Genomic DNA, 24,887 nt, shown 5'->3' with positions numbered 1-24,887 from the left:
CTTTGTTACCACTTTAACATAGATTTTTGAACAGGCGTCTGTCTCTATGGCAGGCCTCACGTGTGTTTATCTGCACGCCATCCTTACCATGAACTACTTCCCATCTGCTGTGCAGTGGCCACATGACTTCCTGTTTTGGTGGAGAACTTCAGCGAACTACAAAATAACAGGTTAAGACAGGCAACAGCGTATAATTAGATGAGAGCACAGTTACAGCGTTGACTCGAGGGACACGTAAGGTAAGCAGAAACGCCGAGTCATCTTCAAAATAAAAGAAATGTGCAGACGCTAAAAGCAGAATATCTCCGTCAGTATCAACCTTGCTTTCTCCTTTTGCTGCTGCTGAAGCCGTTCTCTCTCCTGCCAGATAAACAAGGTACCAGGTCTCCTTCGCTCCTCTAGGGAGGGGCTGGAGGGGGACAGAGGAGACGAGGAGGCTGAAGATGAAGAGCCCAGCTCGATGTGGAGGCTAGATCTGGGAGTGACAGACACAAAATGGATACAATCAGAGTTTTTTATCCGATTGTTTCCAAGCTCGTGAGCCGACTTCCAGGACTTCTTATTACTTATCACTGGCAGCTTGTCTGTTAGAGACGCTGCTGACATACAAACTAAACTAGGACTCTCTGAGAAGAAGCTTCCAACATTTAAACTCTGATTCCTCTTCAACAACACAAACTTTCATATCCAAATGTTTCCCATTACTGATGTTTACGTACGATTTACATTCACAGACGTTTGATCCTTTTACTTTATCCAAAGGAAGTCGGGCAAATACGGAGGGCTAAACGTGCACAACTAAACAAAAGAAAAACACATACGCTGTTCCAAATATCGTTTTAATCAGAGAATGGCATCAAGTCGGTTCAACATGTGAGATACTGATCTGGTCATCTAAGGAGCTGCTCTGCTATTAATTAAACTAACAGGAGCAACAATGAGACAAAGTCCAAAATAAATAAAATGGTTTTATAGGTGAAAGCCGCTGAGTTTGGTCAGTGTTCCTGCTGACTGGCTGACACCTGGATCATACAGAGGCTGCACAGGTAGTCCGACTCCTCCAGGACGGCACATCAATACGTGCCACTGACACAAGGTTTGCTGCCTCCCAGCACAGTCTCAGAAGCATGAAGGACACAGCTAACTCTAGCTTGACATTGCCAGAGAAGGTGCTTAACCCAACAGCATTACCAGGATCTGCTCCTTTGTGCCATGAGCTACAAAATGACCTTCAGCAAGCCACGAGCGTGACCGTCTCTGACCAACAATCAGACTTGGGCCCTGTGCTCACTGCCTGCCCTGGGGCCTGACAGGTCCAGGAGCGGTGCTCCGTCCTTTCCACAGATGAGAGCAGGTTCACCCTGAGCACAAGTGACAGGTATGAAAGGGTCTGATACCTCCAGACCCGGACTTTCATCAAGCATCTCAAACTTGGGATGGACTGGTCCTGTGGTGATTGACTGGAATTGGACATACCACCACAGACAGACCCTTCAACCACAACTCAAAAGCTTTGCAGAGGTCTTTGGACTGAACTTCCCAAACATCATGCTGATCCAGTGAAATCTGTAGGAAAAGTCCAAGATCAGAAACAGCAAAACCCCGTCAATGTCAAATATTTGATTTTAAAAAGTCACACATGGCACTATGGCTCCAGTTTTCCTCACCCACCAGCATAAAATACAAAAAGCTTTATCACAACAGCAGCGCGAGCAAAGGTCCACGACAATCGTCACACAGAGTCAAACATTCCCTCAGATCGTCAGAAAGGAGAGAGGCTGTTCTTGTTAACAGCTGGTGTAACCCTGCTCACGTCTCCATCACAGAGCCCACTGCATGCCTGAACTGTGCGCTGCTGGACTCGAGTTGTGTCATTTGCAAGTGAATTTACCCACGTGACCTTGGTGGCTGTGGATGTTCCTTCCTCTACTAACCCACAGTGCACGTAACACTATCCACTCGGCCACAGCGTGGTTACAGAATCAGCACCCTGGCGTCTCCATTGCTGTCTCGGGTGACTTCAACCACGTCACCTTGGACATGACACTTCCACCCTTCACACAGGACGTGGTCTGTGCCACGGACCGACTGCATGCTAATGTCAGGGAGGCATACAGTTTCTCCTCCTTTCAGCTCTATGTGCCTACTGTGAAGATGCAGAGTGTGACCGGTGGTCAGAGGGCTGTTTTGAGGTGACAAGCACCCACTGAGACCCACGGTGAGGACATCAGTGGGCTCACCCAGCGTATCACTGAGCGCATAACCTCCTGCACAGACTCTGTTGTTCCTCCATTGTTACCCAGATAACAAGCCGACACTGAAGATGAACTGAAGGGGTCCAGATGTGGACTGACATTAGACTGACACCAGAGCTGAGGACACCAGCATCTACCTACTCAATCGAGTCTACGCCCTGGACCAGCCGGAGAGGAGCGTGAGCGTCATGTTGTTTCAGTTTCCTGGTGCATTCAGCAGCATCAGACAGACCTGCTGGGTGATGATCTGACAGCGATGCAGGTGGATGCCTCGCTCGTCCTGGATTGTTGATTACCTGACAGGAAGACTAGAATATGTGCGTCTTCAACACTGCGTGTCTGACCAGGTGATCAGCAACACAGGGAACCACAGGGGGCCTCTTCACTCTCTACACCACAGACATCAGCCACTGCACCTTAATACCACTTTCCACCACCAACATCTACCAAAGCTTTAGCTTTTAGCTAACTAAATGCAAACAGTCTTAATATATTTGCCAAGTCTTGTTTTGTTTAGTGTGCTGTGTGCAGAATATAAAGTTATGCATCAGCATTGCTCAATCACACTAAAGGCCTAAAGTTTCTTCTAATAACATGTATCACTCTGGGTTCCAGTGTTATAATACAGTATGAAGTGGATTCATGTTGTGTGAACCTGCAACATATTTAACCTGGAGAACTTTTGTGCTGCACAAAGCAAGTATTGCAGCTACACTTTGGGAGGTGAGATTTGTGCAGATAATCAATATTCCTCTTTTAATTTTGAATTCAGATTTCTGCTTGTGGTGTTACAGAGCAGACCCTGCGCTCTGAGGTTTGAACCTACTGCAGGTGATACAGCCATGCAAAACTCTGACTGTGCTTCACACCACTGACCTGGATGTTGTTGACTCCTGGGATTGCAACAGTGACGATCTGTCCTTCTGATCCTGAAAAACCAATACGCGGTCAACATAATCAACACAAACACAGGACACGACACTGCGTGACAGCTGCAGATCGGCGTGAGGATGACTGGTACCGAAGGAGGCGTGGATGTATTGGTCCTGATGTCGTCCTCTTCCTCTGTCACACTGCTGTCAATGAAGTCAACCTGCTCCGCATTTCCATTCACTGTGAAGAGTACGATGGTGTTCAACACGTCTCACAGCACAAACAATGATTTATGGCCTGTGCCTCTTTCCTCACCTCTGTTGGATTCCTCTTCTTCCTCCGCCAGGTTACTTTGGTCTCTGTTGACCTCAGCCATGCGGAGGGAGCGCTCTGAGAAGTCGTCAGCAGACTGAACACACAGCACATGTCAGTGAAACACTGATCTGTTTATCTAATACTACACAATGCATTTTTATATCCACTATTATAGATATTAATAGAAGAATATATAATGCAGTCACATGTGACAGTGTGTATCCTGTAATGTTACCTCGTTCCCAGACCATCGTTTGCTGCCGCTGTCAACGCTGTTGAAGCCAGAGTCCAGCCCTCCTAACTGACCTGGAAACAGTTCCTGGTCTGACAGACTGCAGGGAAAACACCATAAGCACCCATTAAAATGAAGAAGAGCAAACATTGTGTTAGTCGGGGCAAACTGTGAAAGAGCGCCGCTCTAAAGGGCAGTGACTCATGTTTTTAGGCTCTGGTGCAGTGTTAGAGTGGATTTCCCACAGCAGAGTTACTCCTCTTATCTCTGTCCTTGGTTCAAGTACTACAATGTTACTGGGCGGCTAAATGGAATGCATTGAATTACAATGGTACTATTTTCATTTGAGTGTAGATGGATACTGAGCGGTGCCCAACCCCCGGGCCACGGACCAGTACGGGGCCGCGAGAGTTGAGGTTTGGATGTGAAATTGACAGTTTTCAGGGTTTTTATTGTTAACTCGGCTTCCCTGGGTCTTTTCCCGTGTTGCAGTTGTGTGTCTTATTTTGAAAGAAATATTTATGCGTTACCATAGCGACCAGAGAACATTGGGGTTGGGGTTTAAAGCGTTAAGAGGCACAGAGGAGGAAGTTACGCTAAATGTTGTTGGCGCATTTCAGGAGGACGCTGCTAATAAAGTTACACAGTGAATCTGCATTTATTATTATATTTACCAAATCCCACAGTTTGTGTCTTGGTCGTATCATTTTATTTTGTTGTCTCGCTGAGGAAATCAACTTCCAAAGTATTTGTTACTCACAGAGGTAAATTTACAGGATTATAATATCCAGACAATCCAAACACGCTGGCGTAGCACCTCCACATAGAAATATGTATCGTCACACGTGTTCTTAGGATCTGACTGTTACAGCAGGAAATTGCACACAGCGTCTTCACTGACTTAACCCAACCAGTTAAAGAAGTCTTGACTATCTCTTAGACCTTTGTCCTTACCAGCTGTTAAATCCAGTGGGTCTCAGGTGTTTCTCCAGCTCTTCTTGGCTCCTCTTACAGGCCTCCATGTTGAGGTACTTGAAGATGTGGTATTTGCCCTTGGAGCAGATCTGCGCTGGTGGCATCTGCAGTGGATTGCTATCCAGTGAGATGCTTTGCAGATGCCTGAGGTGACGGTAGCACAAAGGCAGATGGGAAACTCGGTTGCAGGAGACATCGAGCCTAACGAGGGGCAGCTCGGATATTTCTGTGTGGGGAACAGAGAGGGTAAGAGTCAGTCGCGCCGGGCTTGGAGCTTCGTAAACATTAAACTGACTTCATACAGTTGAAACCTCAACTCCTTCACCACTGGACGTCGATCCAATAAGAATTCACTTCTATATTATATTATCTACATTCCCTCTCTGATTGGCCTGTTCAGCACTCTCTTTTCCTACTGTGGATTTTCAAGTAAGCATGAGTGGCAAAGGGCTCCAAGTTTATTTGTACCTTCAGGCAACGTGGTGAGCCGGTTCCTTCTTAGGTTCAAGTCTCTCAAACACTCCAACTGCCCGAGCTCTGCTGGCAGACGCTGAAGTTCATTACAGCTTACATCCTGAGAGAGAAAAAACTATAATAAACCAAGAGGAAAACTGCAACACAGAAATGTGACAGTGATTAAACTGTAAGACTGGACGTCTGACCGTGAATCACAGGAAGGTGAAAGGGATGCTGTGAGGGGTACCACTGTACCCTCCACAGTACAAACAGAACATTTCAAGGAGAAATGATGGTGTGAGTGTGTCGTACCAGCTGTCTGAGTTGTGTGAGGGAGTATATGGAGGCGGGCAGTGAAGACAGCTTGTTGTTACTGATGATGAGCACTCGAAGGAGGGGGAGCTGAAAGACCGAAGGCTGTAAACTGGACAGGAGATTACGACTGTGGAGTCACAGAGAGAGTGATGCAGTTTAGGAGGTGTGACCTGGGACTGCACACAAACACAGTTAGATGCTTTACTACGTTACACAGTGTGTTTGCTGTGAGCTGCACTTTTCCTGCTCCAACTAACAACAACCTGGAGGGTTCGCCTTGTTTCCTAGCAACAGCAAAATTAAAGTGTCCAGGCCCACATTAACAAACACTAAGACACAGAGGCTCGCCTCAGAGGTGAACCTGATTACCGACTGCTGCCTTTGCACTAACCAGCGCCTGGTTCTACCAGCCTACTGAGAGCATTTGTGTGCTCTCTGATTATTATCAACAGTTGGATTAGTGATCAGCCCATGATTGTTTTATATAGACTGGATGAACAGTGTAGAGATGGAATGATCACTGTTTGTGTCACTGACACCAAACTATGACTGCTGACTACTCAGTAAGTTTGTTATATGAACAAAAACAGCATTTTTATTGGACTGAACGTGGCCCAACAGTCCACCTAAAATAGTTCAGGACCAAAGCTAAACCTGTTTCCATTTTGCCAGAAATGTTCAAATGTTGCTGCAGAACAGCTGCAGTAACAGTGTTTCTCACTGTTTTTGAAGTAGGACTGGCCTCCATCTGACGTTACGACAGAAGCGCGTTACCTCTGCTCTTCCATTACCACGGCTCTAAGAACTGTTGGAGGTCTACATTTGTCACAACATTACTTACTACAACAGAATACAACGCTACTGCTAAACAATGCAGTGCAGTAATCAGAGTCACGTGTTGCGGTGTGTAGGAGTTACCTGAGGTTGAGGTAGGTGAGAGCCTGCAGGTTGCTGAGGCTGGAGGACAGGGACCGCATCCCATTGTGGTACAGGCTCAGTGTCTCCAGGGAGATGAACTGACACAGCTCCTCTGGCAGCTCACACAGGCGGTTCTTTGACAGATCTGGAAAACATCAAACGGCCCAAACTTCAACAGTTGTAGATACATTGATACAAATGTTAAAATGGACCAAATGTTTATTAAATGTTTTTATGAATGAGATCTTTGTTTTATGCCACATACAGCAGCTTGCACTGTAAAACCTGCAGCATAGACTTAACCACCACCGCCTCCTGCCTTTCACATTACTGTACAACACTGTCAGTCACCATGAAGACAGCGTGGCGCAGCAGTCACGTCTCAGCTCAAATTAGACATTTAAATGAACAAATGCAGTCAAAGGATCAACTTGATACATTTTTTTTGTTTTAATTACTTTACAAATTGTTTTTATTTGTTTATATTTTGTATGTGTTGGTAAACTTAAAGGTCAAAGGTCAAGTTTCCTGATAATCTCATGAATGCAATAACCCTGAAAGAAGTCACCTAGCACTTTGCATTTGATACCACGAGTGTATCCACTAATAATCTCAAACAAGGTTGAATCTCAGGTCAGAGGTCAGAGGCTGACATGTTCATGCTTCAACAGGACATCTGTGCTGTAGCTGTGTCTATGTAATCGCACACACCCCTGAAACCCGACACTGTGACCCGAGGTATATCCTGATGTGCACGCCCCTGCATTGATTTCAAAATCCTACATCGCATTGTTATCTGGAATTATTGCACCTCTGACCCCTGACTTTGAGGTCAAGGTCACTGAGATTCATCAAACTCCAAGATTTTTAAGAGATACACCAATGGGATCAGTGTAAAACTCCTACTTTGCTTCGTTCTTGAGTTATTGCATTCATAACTTTGGGTATTCCAGTCGCCCACCTCCTGCCTGGCATAATGACGACGATATCACATCAGCCTTTCATGGCCGAGGGCTAAAAATGTTGGGTCAGTGCAGGTCCCAACTATTGTCATTGGGCCGTTCGATACCATTAGATCCTCCTGGGCATTTATGGCTAATTTTTAGATGCAAGTTTCCTCATTTATGAGTGAGACGATAACAATCACCAATATAAGGACTCAGAAATGTCAGCAAATTAACTGGGACACAAACACACGGTACAGTAATTAGCACCAAACACACCAGCACAAGCAGGTCGTAGGTCTACAAATATTTCCTGCTGAAGCCTAAATCAAAGATCTCTCCTACTAACACCGAGAACAACACGTGTCCAGTACAGCTTCAGAGACACAGATGAGCCACGGCTGGTGAGAACAGGACACCGTCACTGTGTGGGTGTGGAGTTTTTGTAAAATCTCTTTCGGTTTAGTTAAGAAATAGATTAAATGACTAGTAAGCCTGGTACCAGGTAGTGACAACACCGATGATTAGTCGATTAGTTATTCCCTAACCTTACCCAAGAAAACCTCACCAGCCCAAACTCTGCTGACCTTGTTAGCAGAGTCAGACTGATTTCACATTAGAAAGTGTCCTGCTGTGTTTCAGCCTGGCATTAAGCAGAAACGCTCCACAGCGAGGAGCAGGAGGAGGCCCAGCACGTCACCATGATAAGAACTGAAACCTTTTGTCAAAGCTGACTCAGACCAGCTCTCTTCAAACACTGCTGTTTTCTCTGTCCTCTCTGGGGAATCAGCTCACATTCAGCTGAGCTGAAATGTGATTGGATTTCCTCGTCAGGACACACGGTGCAGCTTCTTACTTCCTTCAGTGTCTACAGTAGAGGTGAAGAGAACAAATCCACGATACTCTATAAAATCTAATATACGATTAAAAAACCTGAATGTTCTTTTTATTTACATTTATTTTATTCTCTTATTATTTAGTCCTCGCTCCCACTCTGGGACTCAAAGCAGTTCAGCTGCACACAACCCAAAAGACAAAACATTAAGAACTGAAAAAAGTAAAACGCGTGTTGAAGAAGCAGAACAGAAACTCAAATATATGACAAAAACTTTGTCCACATAGTGTGTAGGGCTGTAATAATCTATCAATTACTCTATTAGTTAATCGAGTGATTATACAAAAGCAAAAAGACAAAATGAACAATGTTTTAATGTTTAACTACCACATTTGTATTTACGTGCTACATTAAAGTGTCATTATCTAAAGAAAACATTTTCTTGAAAAAAAATCTATAATTTCAAGTACAGTCAAATACAGAGTAAATAAGATAAATATGCAAACTGCACTAAGGCTTAAAAAATGCTCTGTGTTGTTTCTGACATTAATAGGAGGCAACGAGACGTTATGAAGGTGCACATGTTAAAATCCACCCAACACCCTCATGGCCTCAGTTTTACTGGTCCATGTACTTTTTTTATGGGCCTGTGAAAAACTTTACAATTTCATATTTTTAGAAATTACAAAATTTTATATTATTTTACTTTAAAAATGTTATGAAAGCCTTGAAATAAATGTGGTCTAGTACTATCTAGTAATATCAGTCTGCACATGCTCCAGAGAGCTTTTCTTCAAATTCTTTAATTCTCACTCGCTTTCGCAACTTTGTACTTTTGTGTTACTCGATGCTACAAACGCGTTTTCTTTTCCCTGACTCACTTTACCTGTCATTGTTCGATTACTTAGATATAAAAATGCTTTGTTAATATAAATATATATCATGTTTATGGTTATTAAATGACTCCTCCTTGTTGGCTGTATTTCAATCAAAGAAAATTCAGACCAGCTAGATCTGTATGTGTTCACCCAATGAGAAGTAACAACGACTTTCATTGCTAAGCATTGCACATGCTGCTGCACACTCTGGAAAAAGTTCAAATCTAACCAAGCAGGAACAAATGTTGGATCGCTGTTAAGCTAACACATCATCAGAGCTACTTTCTGCGTCTTGAATACCAAGGGTAAGTAATGCATGTGTACAAATATAGACCTGAATATATTCATTTCTGTAGGGGTGGCGAGTAACCCTCTACCTTCATGTCACAGGTCGTTCAGTGTTACCCTGTCTCACAGGATTATCGGCCACTTCAGGATACCTGCTGACCTGGATCGACTCCCGTTAAATTACCACAGTGGGTGTGGAGATGTTTCACCAGGCTTAAGAACAGGGTCAGCGATTATTAGCTCGGAGAAACTGGATCAAAAATATAAACAAGGAAAAGCACACAACAAGAAAAAACAGTATGCAGGTTATAGCAAGCTCTCACTTGCCCTGTGCCACCGTCACACTCTGTGGGTATTTTCCAGTAAAAGTCACAGGCCTAACCAGTTTGAGCCCTGGTCCATATGCAGACACTCTGACAGTGAGCAGAGAGCCGTTAACAGCTGCTGTGGATCAATGATTGTGCTGTGGCCAGAGGGCACAGTAAAACACAGGGTAATGAACCCTGTCAGCAGTAAGACGGCAGCTCTGAAGCTCCACGTCTGCTATAAGGGACCTAAATACATATAAACACTGTCAGATTAACCATAACGCCTCACTGTCAATGCCATTAACTACAGACATCATGGTGAAGCTCATTGGAACGTGACATTTCACAGCATTTGTGCATCCATCAGGTTCATTGATGCTTTTTGTTCTCAACCGTATCAGCAATGGATGTGAATAACTGGTCAAATGAGACACGTCTGGAGGAAGGACCAGCACGCTCTGGGCACGCTTCATGTAACTGAAGGAAGGATGAATGGAAGACGTACCGAGACCTTCTGCTACCAGGATGATGAAGATGAAATGAAGACAATGATCCCAAACACACGGCCAAGGAGACTCTGAATTGGTTAAGAAAATAAAGCTGGCGCAGCCAATCGCCTGACTCTAATCTGACATCTGTGGAAAGAGCTAAAGGTCAGAGTTCAAAGTAGGGGCTTATGGAGCAGGTTATGGAGCACTGTTTATGTGGAAGAATGGGCCAAAGTCATGTGACTAGTTTCTCTATACAGGACGTTACCTCATCAATAGGCTTCTGTACAAAGTATTAAATACATTTTTGTTCAATACTTTCCTGTTTCACTGTGTCATTACTAGAGATGGACCGATCCGATATTACATATCGGTATCGGTCCGATACTGACCTAAATTACTGGATCGGATATCGGAGAAAAATAAAAAATGTAATCCGATCCATTAAATATCACGAAAGCACCTCACAAAACTTGCAACACGCCGTAACTCACCTCAGAACGTTAGCAGTCGGAGCAGTGTGCATCACGTGATAGAGCGGCTGTGGCATGCGGGACCTGTCGGTGGTCTGGATAGCATGTGGAGCTTCGCTAGCAACCCGGCATTTCATCTCCGACAAAGTTATCCCCGAGAGAAGTAAAGCAAGTGTGTAAGTCCATCTCTGAATGTTTGTAAAGCATTCCTGCGTTAAGCTTAACAAGCGACTGCCTCTCGCTCTCCGGCTGCTACTTCAATCGTGAAACTGCTTAATGATCAGCTGATCGGCTTTTCTGTCGTGAGTCTCTCTTGTTTGCTTTTGGCCCACTTTGCACCAGAAAGAAGAAACCAGCGGCTGAACAACAGCAGCACGTTTAAGCTTGATCAGCTGTTGTTAGAATTTATTTAATATTACTTTCTACTCGAGGATCTTTTTCTACGCAGCTGACGCTGGTAACTGTGCAGGGGCGGATCTAGCAAAGTTTAGCCAGGGGGGCCGATAGGGCATTAACAGGGAAAAGGGGGCACAAAGACATACTTTTCTTTCTTATTCTCATTTAAAATGTCGAGCTTTTAATAAATAATTATCTGACACCCAAAGTTTTAATTTGATGTAAAATGAATAGAAGTCAATTACTGTATATAGTGACTATTAAGTCTAATATATATACCCTAGTAAGCTATAGTACTTTTTACTTTGGGAAGGTACCATCTGTGCAGTCTGCAATTTTGTTGAAGAAAGATGTTGAATCTATTTAATATTTCTTGAAAAATAATTGATTTCTGTGCATTTTTTTTCACACTGCATCAAATTAAGGTTGATTACGTTGATTAAGCATCATGAGGTGGAGCGTGAGGGGTGGTTCCCTATTTTTTATTTATTTATTTTTGTTGTTGCTGGGAGTTGGAACCCTATTAGTTAGGTTGCTTAATATTTACGCTAAGTACTCTTTAAAATACCAGAATAGGGAGGATGGTGTAGGTCTAAGTTTATTAGATTGATCAGTATTGCTGAACTATGAAATTTTTTTTTTTTGCATACAGGTATAACAGAATAGCTTTAGTGTAGTTGTTGTTTTAAACTTGAGTATGAACTTATACAAAATGCAGCAAGATATTAAAAAAGAGTTTTGTTGATTAAAAAAAACACTATATCGGATTCATATCGGTATCGGCAGATATCCAAATTTATGATATCGGTATCGGACATAAAAAAGTGGTATCGTGCCATCTCTAGTCATTACACACAAGTCAACATCTATAGTTTCATTTCTTTGCATGTGTGGATTGCATGGCTATTACTGACATTCGGTCACAATGGCAGCACGTTTACTTTTAAATAGAGTTGCAAGTTTTCCAAAATGTAAAAGTAGGGAAGGTGTATTTACTGGAACAATGAAAGCAGATCATGAGGCTTAAAAGGGGGCTGAAGGTTTTAAACAGATCAGTAGAAAGAGGAGGATTTTCCTGTCAGAGCAAAGCTCTGCATCTAATTACAGGCTCTGCAGGAGGCTTTATCCTGGACACTTACGTCACCTCTCACACATTGATCAGACAGAACTCTGTGGAAGGCTTCCAAACACCTACAGCATGATAACACAGGACACGAGCTCGAGACATCAAACAGGTTTAAACTCATTGTTTAAAAAAGAAAAAAGTCAAATGAAGTCATCGGCCCTCTTATGTTCCACCCTGTATTGCATAACAGCGGGCCTGAGGAGCTGCTCAGCACACGTTTGTTTGTGTTATGAGCTTCATTTGATCACAGCTGACACACTGAAACATTACAGCCTTCAAAGTCTGAATATTTATCCAGGTAAGATGGACAGATGGACATAACCTGGACTTCATCTGCACAAAACGCATCTATGTTTCATGAGAAAGTCACCACTACTACAAAACACAGCAGTGTCTCCCACGAGTACTTGGGCGAGTACTTGGGAGAGTACTTGGGCGAGTACTTGGGCAAGTACCTGGTCGAGTATTTATGTAAATATAAATATCATTATATAATCCATTGGCTATGCTGTCCACCCCTGCTGTACATTTTTTTACCAGCTTTAGTCGTTTCTAGGATGTGACTGATGCTCTGCATGAAACTGACCAGGTGAAGACCACATTGTGAATGACATATTAAATAGCATTTCATTGTTGTTCACTTTAACTGCGGTGGCTGATATCATATAAACAACATATGCACATTTTATAAACAAAATAAAATAATATTTCTTTAGTTGAATTTGTGAAACAGACACAAACATTACAGTTTGACATCATAAAAATAGTATTTCTGCACCAATGAGGTGATTCCCAAAAAGCTATTAGCCAAAATGTTGGCACCTTTAGCATGCTGTGCTTAAAACAATTAGAGGGAACTGGATAACTCAAAGACGTGACGGGGCTAAAAATGACATTTAAAATGAAATCTGATCCTTTGTTTGCAGACGCTTCATCACAAACTCTCACTGGAAGATGTGTTGTCAAGAAGCCATCTCTAAGGAAGGGAAATGAGATAAACACTGAGGTGGATCCAATTACACAAACACTGCACTGAAAATCAGTAGCAACACAGCTCAGAGTGATGAATCCAGATTTGAAACTGTCATTGCATGATCTGTTTAGCAGATCTTATGAAAAACTGGCTCCATTACCGATTGTCCCATATCACGTTTCCTGCACATTCTCCACCTGCCTGTGCTGAGGTGTGTTCACGTTAACAACATGAGCCTGAGTTAGTGGGCAGGCACCACTGTCAGGAGACAACAAAAGAACTGAGAAGACACAAATAAATGAGTCACAAGGAGAGGCTGTAGGCAAACGTGTGCGTCGCTTTTTGTAATAACATGAAACAACTTAGCAACAAGTGCTCGACATATGAGACAACCTTACATTTGTATTCGTGTGTGTCAGAACGTCTAATACTGACTGACAGTTATAGACTAAAGTTACTTTACTAGAGTTCGACCAACCACGCGTCTTGGAAATGACCTCGTTTGACTACTTTACAGCATTAAATATGCACTGAACAAGCATTCCTGCTGCTGTGAGCGACATCAAGCTTTATTATACATTCGATTTAGCGCCATGTAGCAACCAGCTACCTCTTCCCCTCACCCTGGCTCTTTTTCATAAGACAGCATCAGACCACAACGTCTGTTCTGATGCTGTTTGTTTCGCAATGTTGCCAGTGACAACACAACTCTGTGTCTGCTGAAAGACAGGATGTGGCTGTGTGGATTCCTGTTACAGTGTTAGTGATAGCAAGCCGATGAGCAGCACTACAGACAGAAGCTAAAGGCGTTCGGTACAGCGTGTGTGAGAATAGACAGAAACTGCACTATTTCATTAGGTGGGAATCTAAATGTTTCTGTGAGTGATGGAGACGTGCAGCAAGTTACCATTTAAATCATAGCGAGATGTTTGGATATGACCCGATCTTAACCAGCAGCGTGTTCCAGCAGCGTGTTTCCTACCAGCAGTATAACTAGCAGCTCTGTCTGACTCATGTGAAACAGACTGAGAATGTTGCCTCATTATTTGAAGCCCTTATTATTTTATTCATTATCTTTTATCCTGTCACACCTCCCGTCTTCGTTCTGTTAAAGCCATACAGACTGCAGGTTTTGCTTTAGCTCCATATGCAAAGCTCAGTGTGTCCATGCAAAAGGCAGAACATGCTGCTCAGCACACTGACAAACAAATAATACGACACAATGCATGATGGGCATGAAAAACTAAATCTAACTAAATAAATGTCCCATGGTGGTTGGAGGTAAAAACATATAAATAACATTGTTTAAAGACTTCTTTTTAGTTTTAGTTTGTTTTCCACTGAGTTATCAGCTTTGTCACTGGTTAGCTAACAGAAACTATTGTAAGTCTAACTGCTACCAACCAACCAAACCCAGTGACGTAAAGGTTTGTACTGGCACCAAACGTGTTCTAGAAACTCTGAGCACTTATGTCTTAAATGCAGTTGCACAGTTTGAGGACAGGGAGGCTCCATAACTGACCTAAACTACAGTTCGTATAAATCTGTTAAACTACTTTCCTTTCATTTAAACTCGCCTGAACCTACCTCTTGATTAAAGACACCAACAACCTACAGCCACATTATTAAGAAGCACATATTTCATCTATCAAATTGTAAAAACTTTGACGTTTGCTACAATAATAACAATAATAATAATAAATGGGTATATGTGCACATACAGTATTTACTTCAACCCCTCGAGGCCCCGTCTTCTACCCACTTGCACAGTGAATCTGCTGTTACGTAAGAGAGGGACGGCCTCAGCTTTCATTATAGAGGAGGCGGTCCTCTCCACACAATTCGATTATTTACACACCAATAGTAGTAGATTGTGTTTCAGGGAAAAACACAGGACTATGTGACCTGGGTTTATGGATCATGTGGTCTCTAGCTCATGTGTGTTGTCATGGCCCCGTAACACAGAACGTGTTATTTTTTCTCCTATACCGGACTATTTAAGATCAGATAACTCTCTTTATTGTCATTGCACAGTCATACATAGTACAATGAGATTGGAAAACTGTCCTACGTCGGCACTACATATAACATAACACGATATGAGACATCACATCACAACGCAACACAAACAACACAACACAGTATATTAACTTAGTAATAAAAAAAAAGAAGAATAAGTGCATGTGTATTGCACACTGTTATTATTGCACATTAATTATAATTGCACCTTGTTATAAATATAAATATTATTATTGTTTTAAACATCGTTACCTCCCCCCCCAAAAAAGTCCAAGGAGGTAGCCAGTCAGGTCAGCTATTTGCACTGATCAGGGCTACTGCCCTGTTGTAAAAGCTGTCCTTTTTGGGAATTGAAGATGGTAGATTACTTCATATTTTTTTTTATGAAACAGGTTAACTTTAAACTTTTAACTGGAAAAATGGAAACTTATTGTTGGAATTTACATCCAGTTTGTAGTGGTTAGCAGGCTACGACTTCCTGAATAATAAAGTAGCCTGGAACGCCGGACCTGTTGGAATTTAATGCATTTAAAACAATGTGGTTAAACAACAACAAACAGCTTTAACAAGGAAAGAAAACATATCAGCAGGAGGAAACTCTACACTCACATACAGTGCAACTTATTCAAGTTCCAAATACAACGTTCAGTTCAGCTCTATTTAAACTAGCACCAAATCACAACAACAGTCACCTCAAGTCACTTGCTAGTGTAAGAAAAGGACCCCACAAGAACACAGAAAACTCCAATAATCAGACGACCCCCTATGAGCAAGCACTTTGGTGACAGTGGGAAGGAAGAATTCCCCTTAAACAGGAAGAAACCTTTGGAAGAACCAGGCTCAGGGAGGGGCGGGGCTTAGAAAGATGGGACAAACCATAAACTATTGTCAGTCCTTACAAACAGATCAAAATAACAGTAACATGTCTCACAACTTCCTACACACTGAAGACCAACAGCTATGGGAACATTGGAGTTCTGACTACACACAGACACACACAGGCCACAGACCCAAACTAGTTATCGTCCTTAAAGCTGAAGACAGACTCTGGATCAGAGAGAAAAAACAGCAGCAACCTTTAAAGCAAACAGCTGTTTGTTACTAAAAGCACTACCATGAAAAGATGTCATACTGAAAACTCACTCTGAACTAAAGTGAAAGACTCTGATTAACAGAGCCATCCATGAAGACCACCAGGCTGCCCTGTTCACCAACAAAAAAGAAAACCCTTTTCCTCACAATGAGATGTCCCATCTAGTCTTATCAGTTCATGAGACGCTCCTTCAGTATTCCCATGGATATGTTTGAGGAAACTGCTGGTTGGTTCATTGACTCACTGTGATGTTTTTAGTCTCTTACACTGACATGACAGCTGGATGGAAACATGGTGCCTGGCTAACAGAACCTGCTCGGTAATCGGAAAGGGAAAGCAGGGAGGCTCACAGAAGAAAAAGCAGAACTAAAGACTGAGTGAACATGCCGCCCACATCCGCAGAGTAAAGGAAATAAGACCTCTCTCTCACAGAGCAGATGCCAGCTACTGACAACAAGGCTCGAAGCCATACAGAATCCATACTGAAGCCACACAGCAGGTAAAATAAGTATTGAACACATCACCAATTTTCGTAGTACATATATTTGTAGTAGCACGAATTGCTCAGGTGTGATTTTGGCCCAGATCTCATTATTACACATAACTTATGGACCTCTGTGATTAATTTCTTTAGCATCCGTGGGCTGAATGGGTCGCTACAGACGTCTGGTGAGAATTTCATCTCATTAGCATCTTTAGAAATATATTTAATTTGTTCAATACTTATTTTACCCACTGTGTGTTAAAGTGTGTTCACCCAATTCACAAAGTACAGAATAGCTTTGTAGCTTCTAGCAACACTTCCCAAATATGTTCCCTTGGATCCCCTGTGGAGGCACCGTGGGCAGACACACACTGCACTGTGGGCCCCTGCAGGGGTTGGTGCTAGCATACCTACATTATGCCCACACACAACTGCTCAAGTGTGGACAAGAACCCCCAAGGGATTTATGTCTCTACCCAGACTCAACAAGATATACTATGGAGCTGTTTACAGAAAATAAGATAATCACATGTGGCCTAATATCATTGACTTCTTTAGTTGGTCAGCAGTACATCAATAAGGTCTCCATCACCCTTTCTCTGCCCCTTGCTGACAGTGTGATGGCTGGAGATTAATAATAACTGATAATTGAATGTAGTGGTGTATAAACATATAGTGAGTGAGAAAGGTGACTGAAAGAGAAACACCCAGTGCATCAATGGAGTCCCCGGCAGCCTACACCTATTGCAGCATAACTAAGGGAGGATTCAGGGTCACCTGGTCCAGCCCTAACTATATGCTTTAGCAAAAAGGAAGGTTTGAAGTCTAATCTTAAAAGTAGAGATAGTGTCTGTCTCCTGAATCCAAACTGGAAGCTGGTTCCACAGAAGAGGGGCCTGAAAACTGAAGGCTCTGCCTCCCATTCTACTTTTAAATACTCTAGGAACAACAAGTAGGCCTGCAGAGCGAGAGCGAAGTGCTCTAATAGGGTGATATGGTACTACAAGGTCATTAAGATAAGATGGGGCCTGATTATTTAAGACCTTGTATGTGAGGAGCAGGATTTTGAATTCTGGATTTAACAGGAAGCCAAAACAGGAGAAATCTGCTCTCTTTCTAGTCCCTGTCAGGACTCTTGCTGCAGCTGCATTATACATGTAAGCATGTATAATGTAAACAGAATTGGTCCTAGCACTGAACCCTGTGGAACTCCATAATTAACCTCAGTGTGTGAAGAGGACTCTCCATTTACATGAACAAATTGGAGTCTATTAGATAGATATGATACAAACCACTGCAGCACAGTACCTGTAATACCTACAGCATGTTCTAATCGCTCTAATAGGATATTATGGTCGACAGTATCGAACGCTGCACTGAGGTCTAGCAGGACAAGCACAGAGATGAGTCCACTGTCAGAGGCCATAAGAAGATCATTTGTAACCTTCACTAAAGCTGTTGGTGGCTATGAACGATGTCCGTCAATTGAACGGGTGGTGGTGTGGACATGAGGCAGCCAGTCATCACAGAATGCATTTCAAACAGGATCACCAGGAGCAATGGTGAAGGAACGTGTCCCAAAAAGTACGTTCTAACATACTTTTGTTTATGTATCACCAAATATGCAATACATGAGATTTTTTTAAAGCAAGAATGTTGTTGCGGTCGATTTGCCAAGATAAGATAATTACTCCAACATTATCTGAGATGTCAGGTCTAGAATCAGCTCTGATGTTGATGTGTGAGCCTCACAAACAGAAGCTGTCAATAACCAGAAGGGACAGGACCGAGGAGGATTTATTAGAATAAATAACAGTATGGGACAGAGGTGGTAATACCAGTACTCTATCGTATTGTTTTTGCCTTATACGCTTCATTTCCAAATATGAAGACATGATGGGTGTCTCTAGACTTTGGCACATAACTGTATCTATATGAAAAATGTAAAACATAAACAAATGCGCGCGCACACACACACACACACACACACACACACACACACACACACACACACACACACACACACACACACACACCAAGTGAGCAGCTGGGGTTCTCAGTGCCGGCTGTCCAAATCCCCTCGTGCTCTCAGCATAGCTGTACGACCAGCAGGACCCCAGCAGCCTTTATTAGGAATTTGGAGACGTGGCGAACGACACTACAGGACAACTTCAATTCTTCAACAATTTTCTTTTTAAAATGCTTAAGAAAAAGTTACCTAAGTTTCTCAGCAGTCCATTTAATCTGCTTGCTGCATTGAAGCATACTTGGGGATTAGCCGAAACCTAACCTCACAGCACTATAGCTCCAGAACAGCTTGGTGAATCAGCACTAGCTGAGTACGTCCCTTACAATCACAGAATCAGTGGGTGCAGTTTTCTGCTGATATAACGTCTGTGTCAGGAGGCACAACTACCAGGTACTTCTGTGAAACTCAAAGCATCTCATTAGGCAAGACACTCAAATACAGGCTAGATGCTACAAAACTGACTGTTTCCTGCTAAACAACAACTGAGTCACTGTGAGCCAGTGTGAATGACAGATGTCAGCAGCTGCCTTGTTAATGAGGACAACTGAAACGCTGATTTCAAGATTCTGCCACATGCCTCGCAAATGTATTAAACTTTAAATAAAAAATGCTTTATTAAGTAACTAACACATTTGTTAAAGGGCTGTGTGTCACCGCTTCTCCAATCAAGCCACAAACGCGTAGTATATGAAAGTCTGTGCACCACTGCATCTGAAAATTTAATTCTCTGCTAAGACTTCAGTCTCCAAATGTTCAATTCATACACTTAACCTTATAGAGTGAAGAGTATGTAAACAGAATTATCATTAACGGTCTCAGCGGCATTCACTTTGATGATATAGTGATGAAAGCCTGAAATACTTCCTCATCCTTTATTATCAAAAAGCACTGACTGAGTGACACACAGGAAAAATGATGTGTCAAGTAGGCATTTAAGCGAGGCCTTGGGACATAAACACCCAATAAGAATCCAAGCATCGTAGCCTCTTTCATATCACAGTCACCACTCAGTGAGAGAAAGCAGAGCTTAAGCTGATGGATAAACTCAAACACCCAGATAAATGATAAAGATTAGGACAGCGATACTGTAACTAATAGATGTCCAGGTATATTTTGCAGCTTATTTTAGCTTTTATTTTTTAGCCTCCCACCCTGTCACAGCACATGCCTGACCTCCCTGAGCCTGGTTCTGCCAGAGGTTTCTTCCTGTTAAAAGGGAGTTTTCCTTCCCACTGTTGCCAACAATCAGGAGGAATGTGGTTGTTTGGGTTTATCTGTATTAGCGTTAAGTCTTTACCTAAAGTGCCGAGGTGACTGTTGTGATTTGGGCCTATATACACTGAACCGAATCCGCCCAAAAAATGTTACAAAAGATTTTTACTGTTGGGGATTACTGGATCCCACCTCTTATTTTGAAAGATCAGATGCTACTAACCAGCTAGCCCAGTTTCAAGTCCAGTTTCTCTGCTGCAAGCTGATCAAGTCACTGTTGCAGAGGATGTCGTTCAGATGCCTCTCCTTCAGGCCACGAGGGACCATTTCACAACAGAGTAGTGGCTTTAAATGCTGTGCTTGACTCTTTCATCCAACACAGGTTCTTGAACAGGTTCACACTTCTTCCACTACTGATCTTTAATGTAAAACCACGACATCCCAACATTAATGCTGTACACAGCTATCCCCCACAGTCATGAGTGCCCCACTCATGCCCGTAAAGCAAAGAGCCAGATGGTTACAATATGCAAAGCAGCAGCAGCAGCACTGCGATCAGACTAATTTCACCCGCTTGGATGAGGTAATCCTCTTTCACCATCGCTAGGCTAATCCACACCTACTTCACTGTTTTTACTACTTTTACTCTGTTACCAACAGCACTCTGCTTTGATAATGATAACTAGCATGAATCACCGGTAAACACAAAGTCTAAACCCCGTTGAGGGTTTCACATGATAAGTTGAGGAAGAGGAACCCGTCTGGCGTTTTTTCCTTTTCTCGTTGGAAGTTAGCTTCCTGAGAATAGCAGCTTTCTTAAAAGCGATACTTATGACTGTGCTCAACTAGAAACGGAACTACAACCTCATATGTTTGAAGCTCTTAAGCAGAAACGTATTTGGGAGTTATATTGGCCGCTAACGGCGCCGCTCAGGCCGGTGGGAGACGGGCCAGCTGTACGAGGCTGAATCCCTGTTAGAGATACTTGACGTTCATACGGTTAGTCACGTTAACCTGCCGAAGCAAGAAGTCGCTATGAAACATATAAAACAAGTCAGTTAAAACGTAGAGAGGCTGGCCATGTAGCTAGGACAGGATCGGGGAAACTTTGAAAACAGTGTTGTGCAACGCGGCGGGGAGGGGAAGGATGAGTGTTCGCCCTGAGCAGAAAGAAGCAGGTGGCGATACAACAAAAGGCGTCTCTCATAATTAAAGCTAGCATGATGGCAGGCTTTTTCAACTTACTTAGAAAAGTGAAAAACAAGCTAACCTGCGTGTGTTATGTCGGACAGGTCATAGTTCTTGGCGCTCCGAGGAAACTCCTTCAGTTTACGGTTTGACAAGTTGAGAGCCCCGCTCGTGGCAGCCTCCTCGAGCGCTTTTTCCACGCTACGACTGGCCGCTACTGTGGCAGGCAGCTGGGCTCCATCCCCAGCAGCCATCAAACGTACAGGTCTACCTCCTCTTACACTTTGTTTGAAGCGTCCACTCCACGTTCATACCCTGTAGGTCCGTGTAAAATCCAGAGTGGGCGTTCTTCGTGGACACTTTCAAAGCAGGGAATTATTTCTTTTTTTAACGCAGGCTTCGCTCAACAACGGAAGCTCTCGATTCCGTTACTGAACCAGGGGCTGTCAATCTTCCAGGAAGTCGCGCCAAGCTACAAAATGTCGCAACTGTTTTACGGGAAGCCCGGGTTTCTCCTTCAAAATAAAATACCAGAACCAAAATAAAATAGTGTAGTAAACCTCCGACGGTTATGAGTGCTGCTCTGTATGTGGCAGGCTTTTAGCAGAGCAAACAGAAAAATAACATTGCACCAATAAAAGAGCTCACAATCCTGACAACTGTGCATATTTTAAGTAACTAACTAAACTCATTTTTAGCGATAGATGATATGGTTTGGACATTTTATCGTCAGTTGTGATAATTTTAGGTTCAGATTTTGACTTCTAGGCTCCTCGTTACATGAAGAAGAATTGCAAAATGTTGGGAACTGTAACACTGGCACTATCATAAGGGTTCAGTTTAGAATGAACTGGCTTTACAGCACATATCTATTCGCTTTACATGTCAAATGATGTACGGTCCATCACAAAGAAATATATAGAGAAATAAATGTTGATAGGTTACATGAAAAGTAGAATAGCCTTTTATTGTCATTGTACATGTACGGTGAAATTGTGGGTGCTCCACACTAACTGTGCATGAAATGGTAAATGGTAAAAGCGCTTTACACATCCAGTCATCCACCCATTCACACACACATTCACACACTGGTGAATGTGTGTGTGGAATAAAATATAAACAGTTGTATAGACAGAATTAATAACAGCCAAGAGGAGTACATACAAACAAGAGAACCATATACAAAACAGGAGGAGGGCGCACATTACAGTTTTGAAACTGATGAAGGTTAATCAGACCATGGCTCAGATTGGTAAGTGGGTGGGTAGGGGTGGGGTGTGGGAGGGATAGTGTTTGTTAACAGTCTGAATGGCCAGAGGGATGCAAGGGATGCAGTAGAAGGCCAGCATCAGCTTCTGGTCCAGGTTATTCTTCCTCAGGACACGGAGGAAGTGTAGCTGCTGCTGAACAAGGCTTGGTTTGGTCCAGGAGTACAGGAGGAGGCCCTAATCTATACTCATTACAGAATATTTAAGTGTCCTTCCTGAATGTGGCTTAAACTCTACAATAATCAGGACTGAGTTAAGTAAGGTTAAATTAGAACACGTGGGTTAAACCTCATAAGGATAAGTAATCATACATAGTGCTGAAAGTATTCATGGGTTCAAAATACATATATTAAATGAAAACTGTGCAGAAATGATTTCTGTTGAATATTTGCTGCTCATTGTTGAACTGAGATATAGAATTAGTAAAAAGGTTACTGTGACCATTTAATCCTCTCTGAAACCGAGCGTAGAATTTAAAAAGAAATATTGAATCACAAGTTCCACCTTTCCAACTAGAATGATCTTTGTAGAAATTACGACTACATACGCTCACCGTGATGACTGAAATCCAGTTGTATGGTTGCATAACCCTCAGCACCAGGTGCTGATGGGCAGCTGATGGAAACATGACAGCCACCTACACAAATACTCATTCTTGGCGACCTCCCACACCGTGGTCGACTTGGTCAGCAGCGCTGGGAAATTTAATGTAGACACTGCTCAGTTCACAAATATCCCTGCAGACTTTATCTGCCAGTTGACCGCTATTGATGAGTACAGAAATCCCGTGCCTGTTGGTGTTCATTTACTAATATTGCCAAACAAAAGTCAAATCAGTGTCCATGAAGGATTAATTCAAAGCCTCTGTGCAGTCACAGCACTCCTGGTTAAATCTGTAATTATTCAAAAGTCTTGAAAAACTAATCGCTTTGAGCTAAGACAGATGAAATGGCCATTTGAATTAACTTTGTCTATTAAGCGTTAGAACGCAGTTATGTTGCCTATTCTGGGTTTTATTTTGTTAGGATTGACCGGAAGTGAAGCAACGCTGTGTTTGTCGACGTAGCTTTCACGGGGGTTATAAGGGGTGCGGCCAACGCGAGGGTAGAGGGAAGCATGGGCGTCGCCTCAATGAAAGTATTTTTGAGGCAGACTGAGGAGGCGGAGACTATGTGAAGCCTGTTAATATAATAAATGTATTTATATCTACATTAAAGTTTCAGAGTGTAAACTTTTTACAACACAATCATAATCACACACAAGCTTTTTCCAAACGAAGGCAGAAGTTAATGAAATTTTCTTTAATCTTTCATTTTCATTGTAGTACCGTCGGGATTAAATTCAATATTACTGTGTCCAGTATTTTCATGTTTTAAGCATCCATATGAGACATACTATAGCTATAGTTATAGAGTGATTCACTGTGTGTTTGTGATTCGGATGCATTCCGGTTTGCAGTGTGTGGCTCTTGTTGGAGGGTTGTTTGGGTTTATAAATAGTTGATATGGAGGATTCATCATCCTGCAGGAATCATAGGTTTGTCCTTCTTTAATCTACATTCAATGTCCCCATTTTAAAGTGTGATGGTTGTAAAATAGTTTACATTATTAAAGAAATGCAGTTTCTTATCCCTTTATTTCTGCTGGCAATGTGTTGTTTCAGTTCTCTGACTGATCGTTGATAATTACAGTGTAAATAATGTTTGTTTATTCTCCACCATAACTTTGTCATGGTCCTGGATTCTGAGCGTAGCATAATGTTTTAGTTCTGTTTAATATGACGTTTTCCACATAGTCTGCTCTTCATTTACATCCTTTGAAGTTTGTATTTAAGTTTAAATCTGAGTTTATTTTTCATGAGTCTACTCTCTGATTTCCCTACTTTTATCCACAGTTAAAGTCATTCCCTACTCTTCAATCTTCTTACCCTGTTCCCTGTTCTTAAGTCAGCTTTGGTGTCAGATGTTCACGTTTCGTTATTTCCTGTTTTATTATAGCTTCTTCCCTCCTGTGCACTGTATTTAGCTTTGTGTCCTGTGTTTTGTTTTACCTGTTCCAGCTGTGCACAAAATGTGCACATTGTGCTTTTCATTTCAGGTGGTAGAGCAGGTCACCTACTCACCGGAAGGTTAGTGGTTCGATCCCCGTCTGCTCTAGTCTGCATGCCTTGGGCAACGCCCATGTTCCGATGCATCCATCAGAGCATGAATGTGAGTGGATGTTAGATAGAAGCACTAAAAACCTTAGATAAAGTGTGTGAATGGGTGGATGCACGAGTTGTATAAAGCTCTTTGAGTGCTCAGTGACAGTAGAAAAGCGCCATATAAGAGTTGTATCCTTTGTCTCACTTCAGTTCTTTGTTGTGTCATACTAACCATTTGTCTGCCTTTGTATATTAGTCACGTCGCGAGTCGCCTCGGGGGGACACCCTAGCATGTTGATCCAAACCGAGCTGACGTTCCATGTGATGTGACAAAAGATGCCCTGACCGATGTGTCACGTCATGTGTCGCCAGGGACCCACACCGTTGGCCCAGGACCAAGGATC

At 42.6% G+C, this 24,887-nt stretch overlaps 1 protein-coding gene across 2 annotated transcripts in view; it reads right to left on the bottom strand.

Moving 5' to 3' along the window:
• The window catches only part of lrch4 (leucine-rich repeats and calponin homology (CH) domain containing 4), a 28,400-nt gene extending 6,857 nt beyond the window's left edge, over window positions 1–21,543 (bottom strand). For both annotated transcript variants that reach the window (XM_086285374.1, XM_086285373.1), the window contains exons 1-11: window positions 21,156–21,543; window positions 6,340–6,484; window positions 5,419–5,548; window positions 5,119–5,224; window positions 4,630–4,876; window positions 3,679–3,775; window positions 3,444–3,537; window positions 3,277–3,368; window positions 3,132–3,184; window positions 320–475; window positions 88–156 (exon numbers count right to left, since the gene is read on the bottom strand). In XM_086285374.1, coding sequence (XP_086141500.1) covers window positions 88–156; window positions 320–475; window positions 3,132–3,184; window positions 3,277–3,368; window positions 3,444–3,537; window positions 3,679–3,775; window positions 4,630–4,876; window positions 5,119–5,224; window positions 5,419–5,548; window positions 6,340–6,484; window positions 21,156–21,327 — 1,361 coding nt within the window. In that variant the 5' untranslated portion in view covers window positions 21,328–21,543. The remainder of the gene's footprint in view (window positions 1–87; window positions 157–319; window positions 476–3,131; window positions 3,185–3,276; window positions 3,369–3,443; window positions 3,538–3,678; window positions 3,776–4,629; window positions 4,877–5,118; window positions 5,225–5,418; window positions 5,549–6,339; window positions 6,485–21,155) is intronic.
• Between the last annotated feature and the right edge of the window lie 3,344 nt (window positions 21,544–24,887).

This window comes from Aulonocara sp. 'chitande type north' Nkhata Bay, linkage group LG3, assembly GCF_057382095.1.
Source record: "Aulonocara sp. 'chitande type north' Nkhata Bay isolate Kocher_YH1m ecotype deep benthic linkage group LG3, A_spYH_male_GT1.1, whole genome shotgun sequence".
NCBI lineage: Eukaryota > Metazoa > Chordata > Actinopteri > Cichliformes > Cichlidae > Aulonocara > Aulonocara sp. 'chitande type north' Nkhata Bay.
Note: the sequence above shows the minus strand (reverse complement) of the source record. Positions and strands in the feature narration are given on the sequence as shown.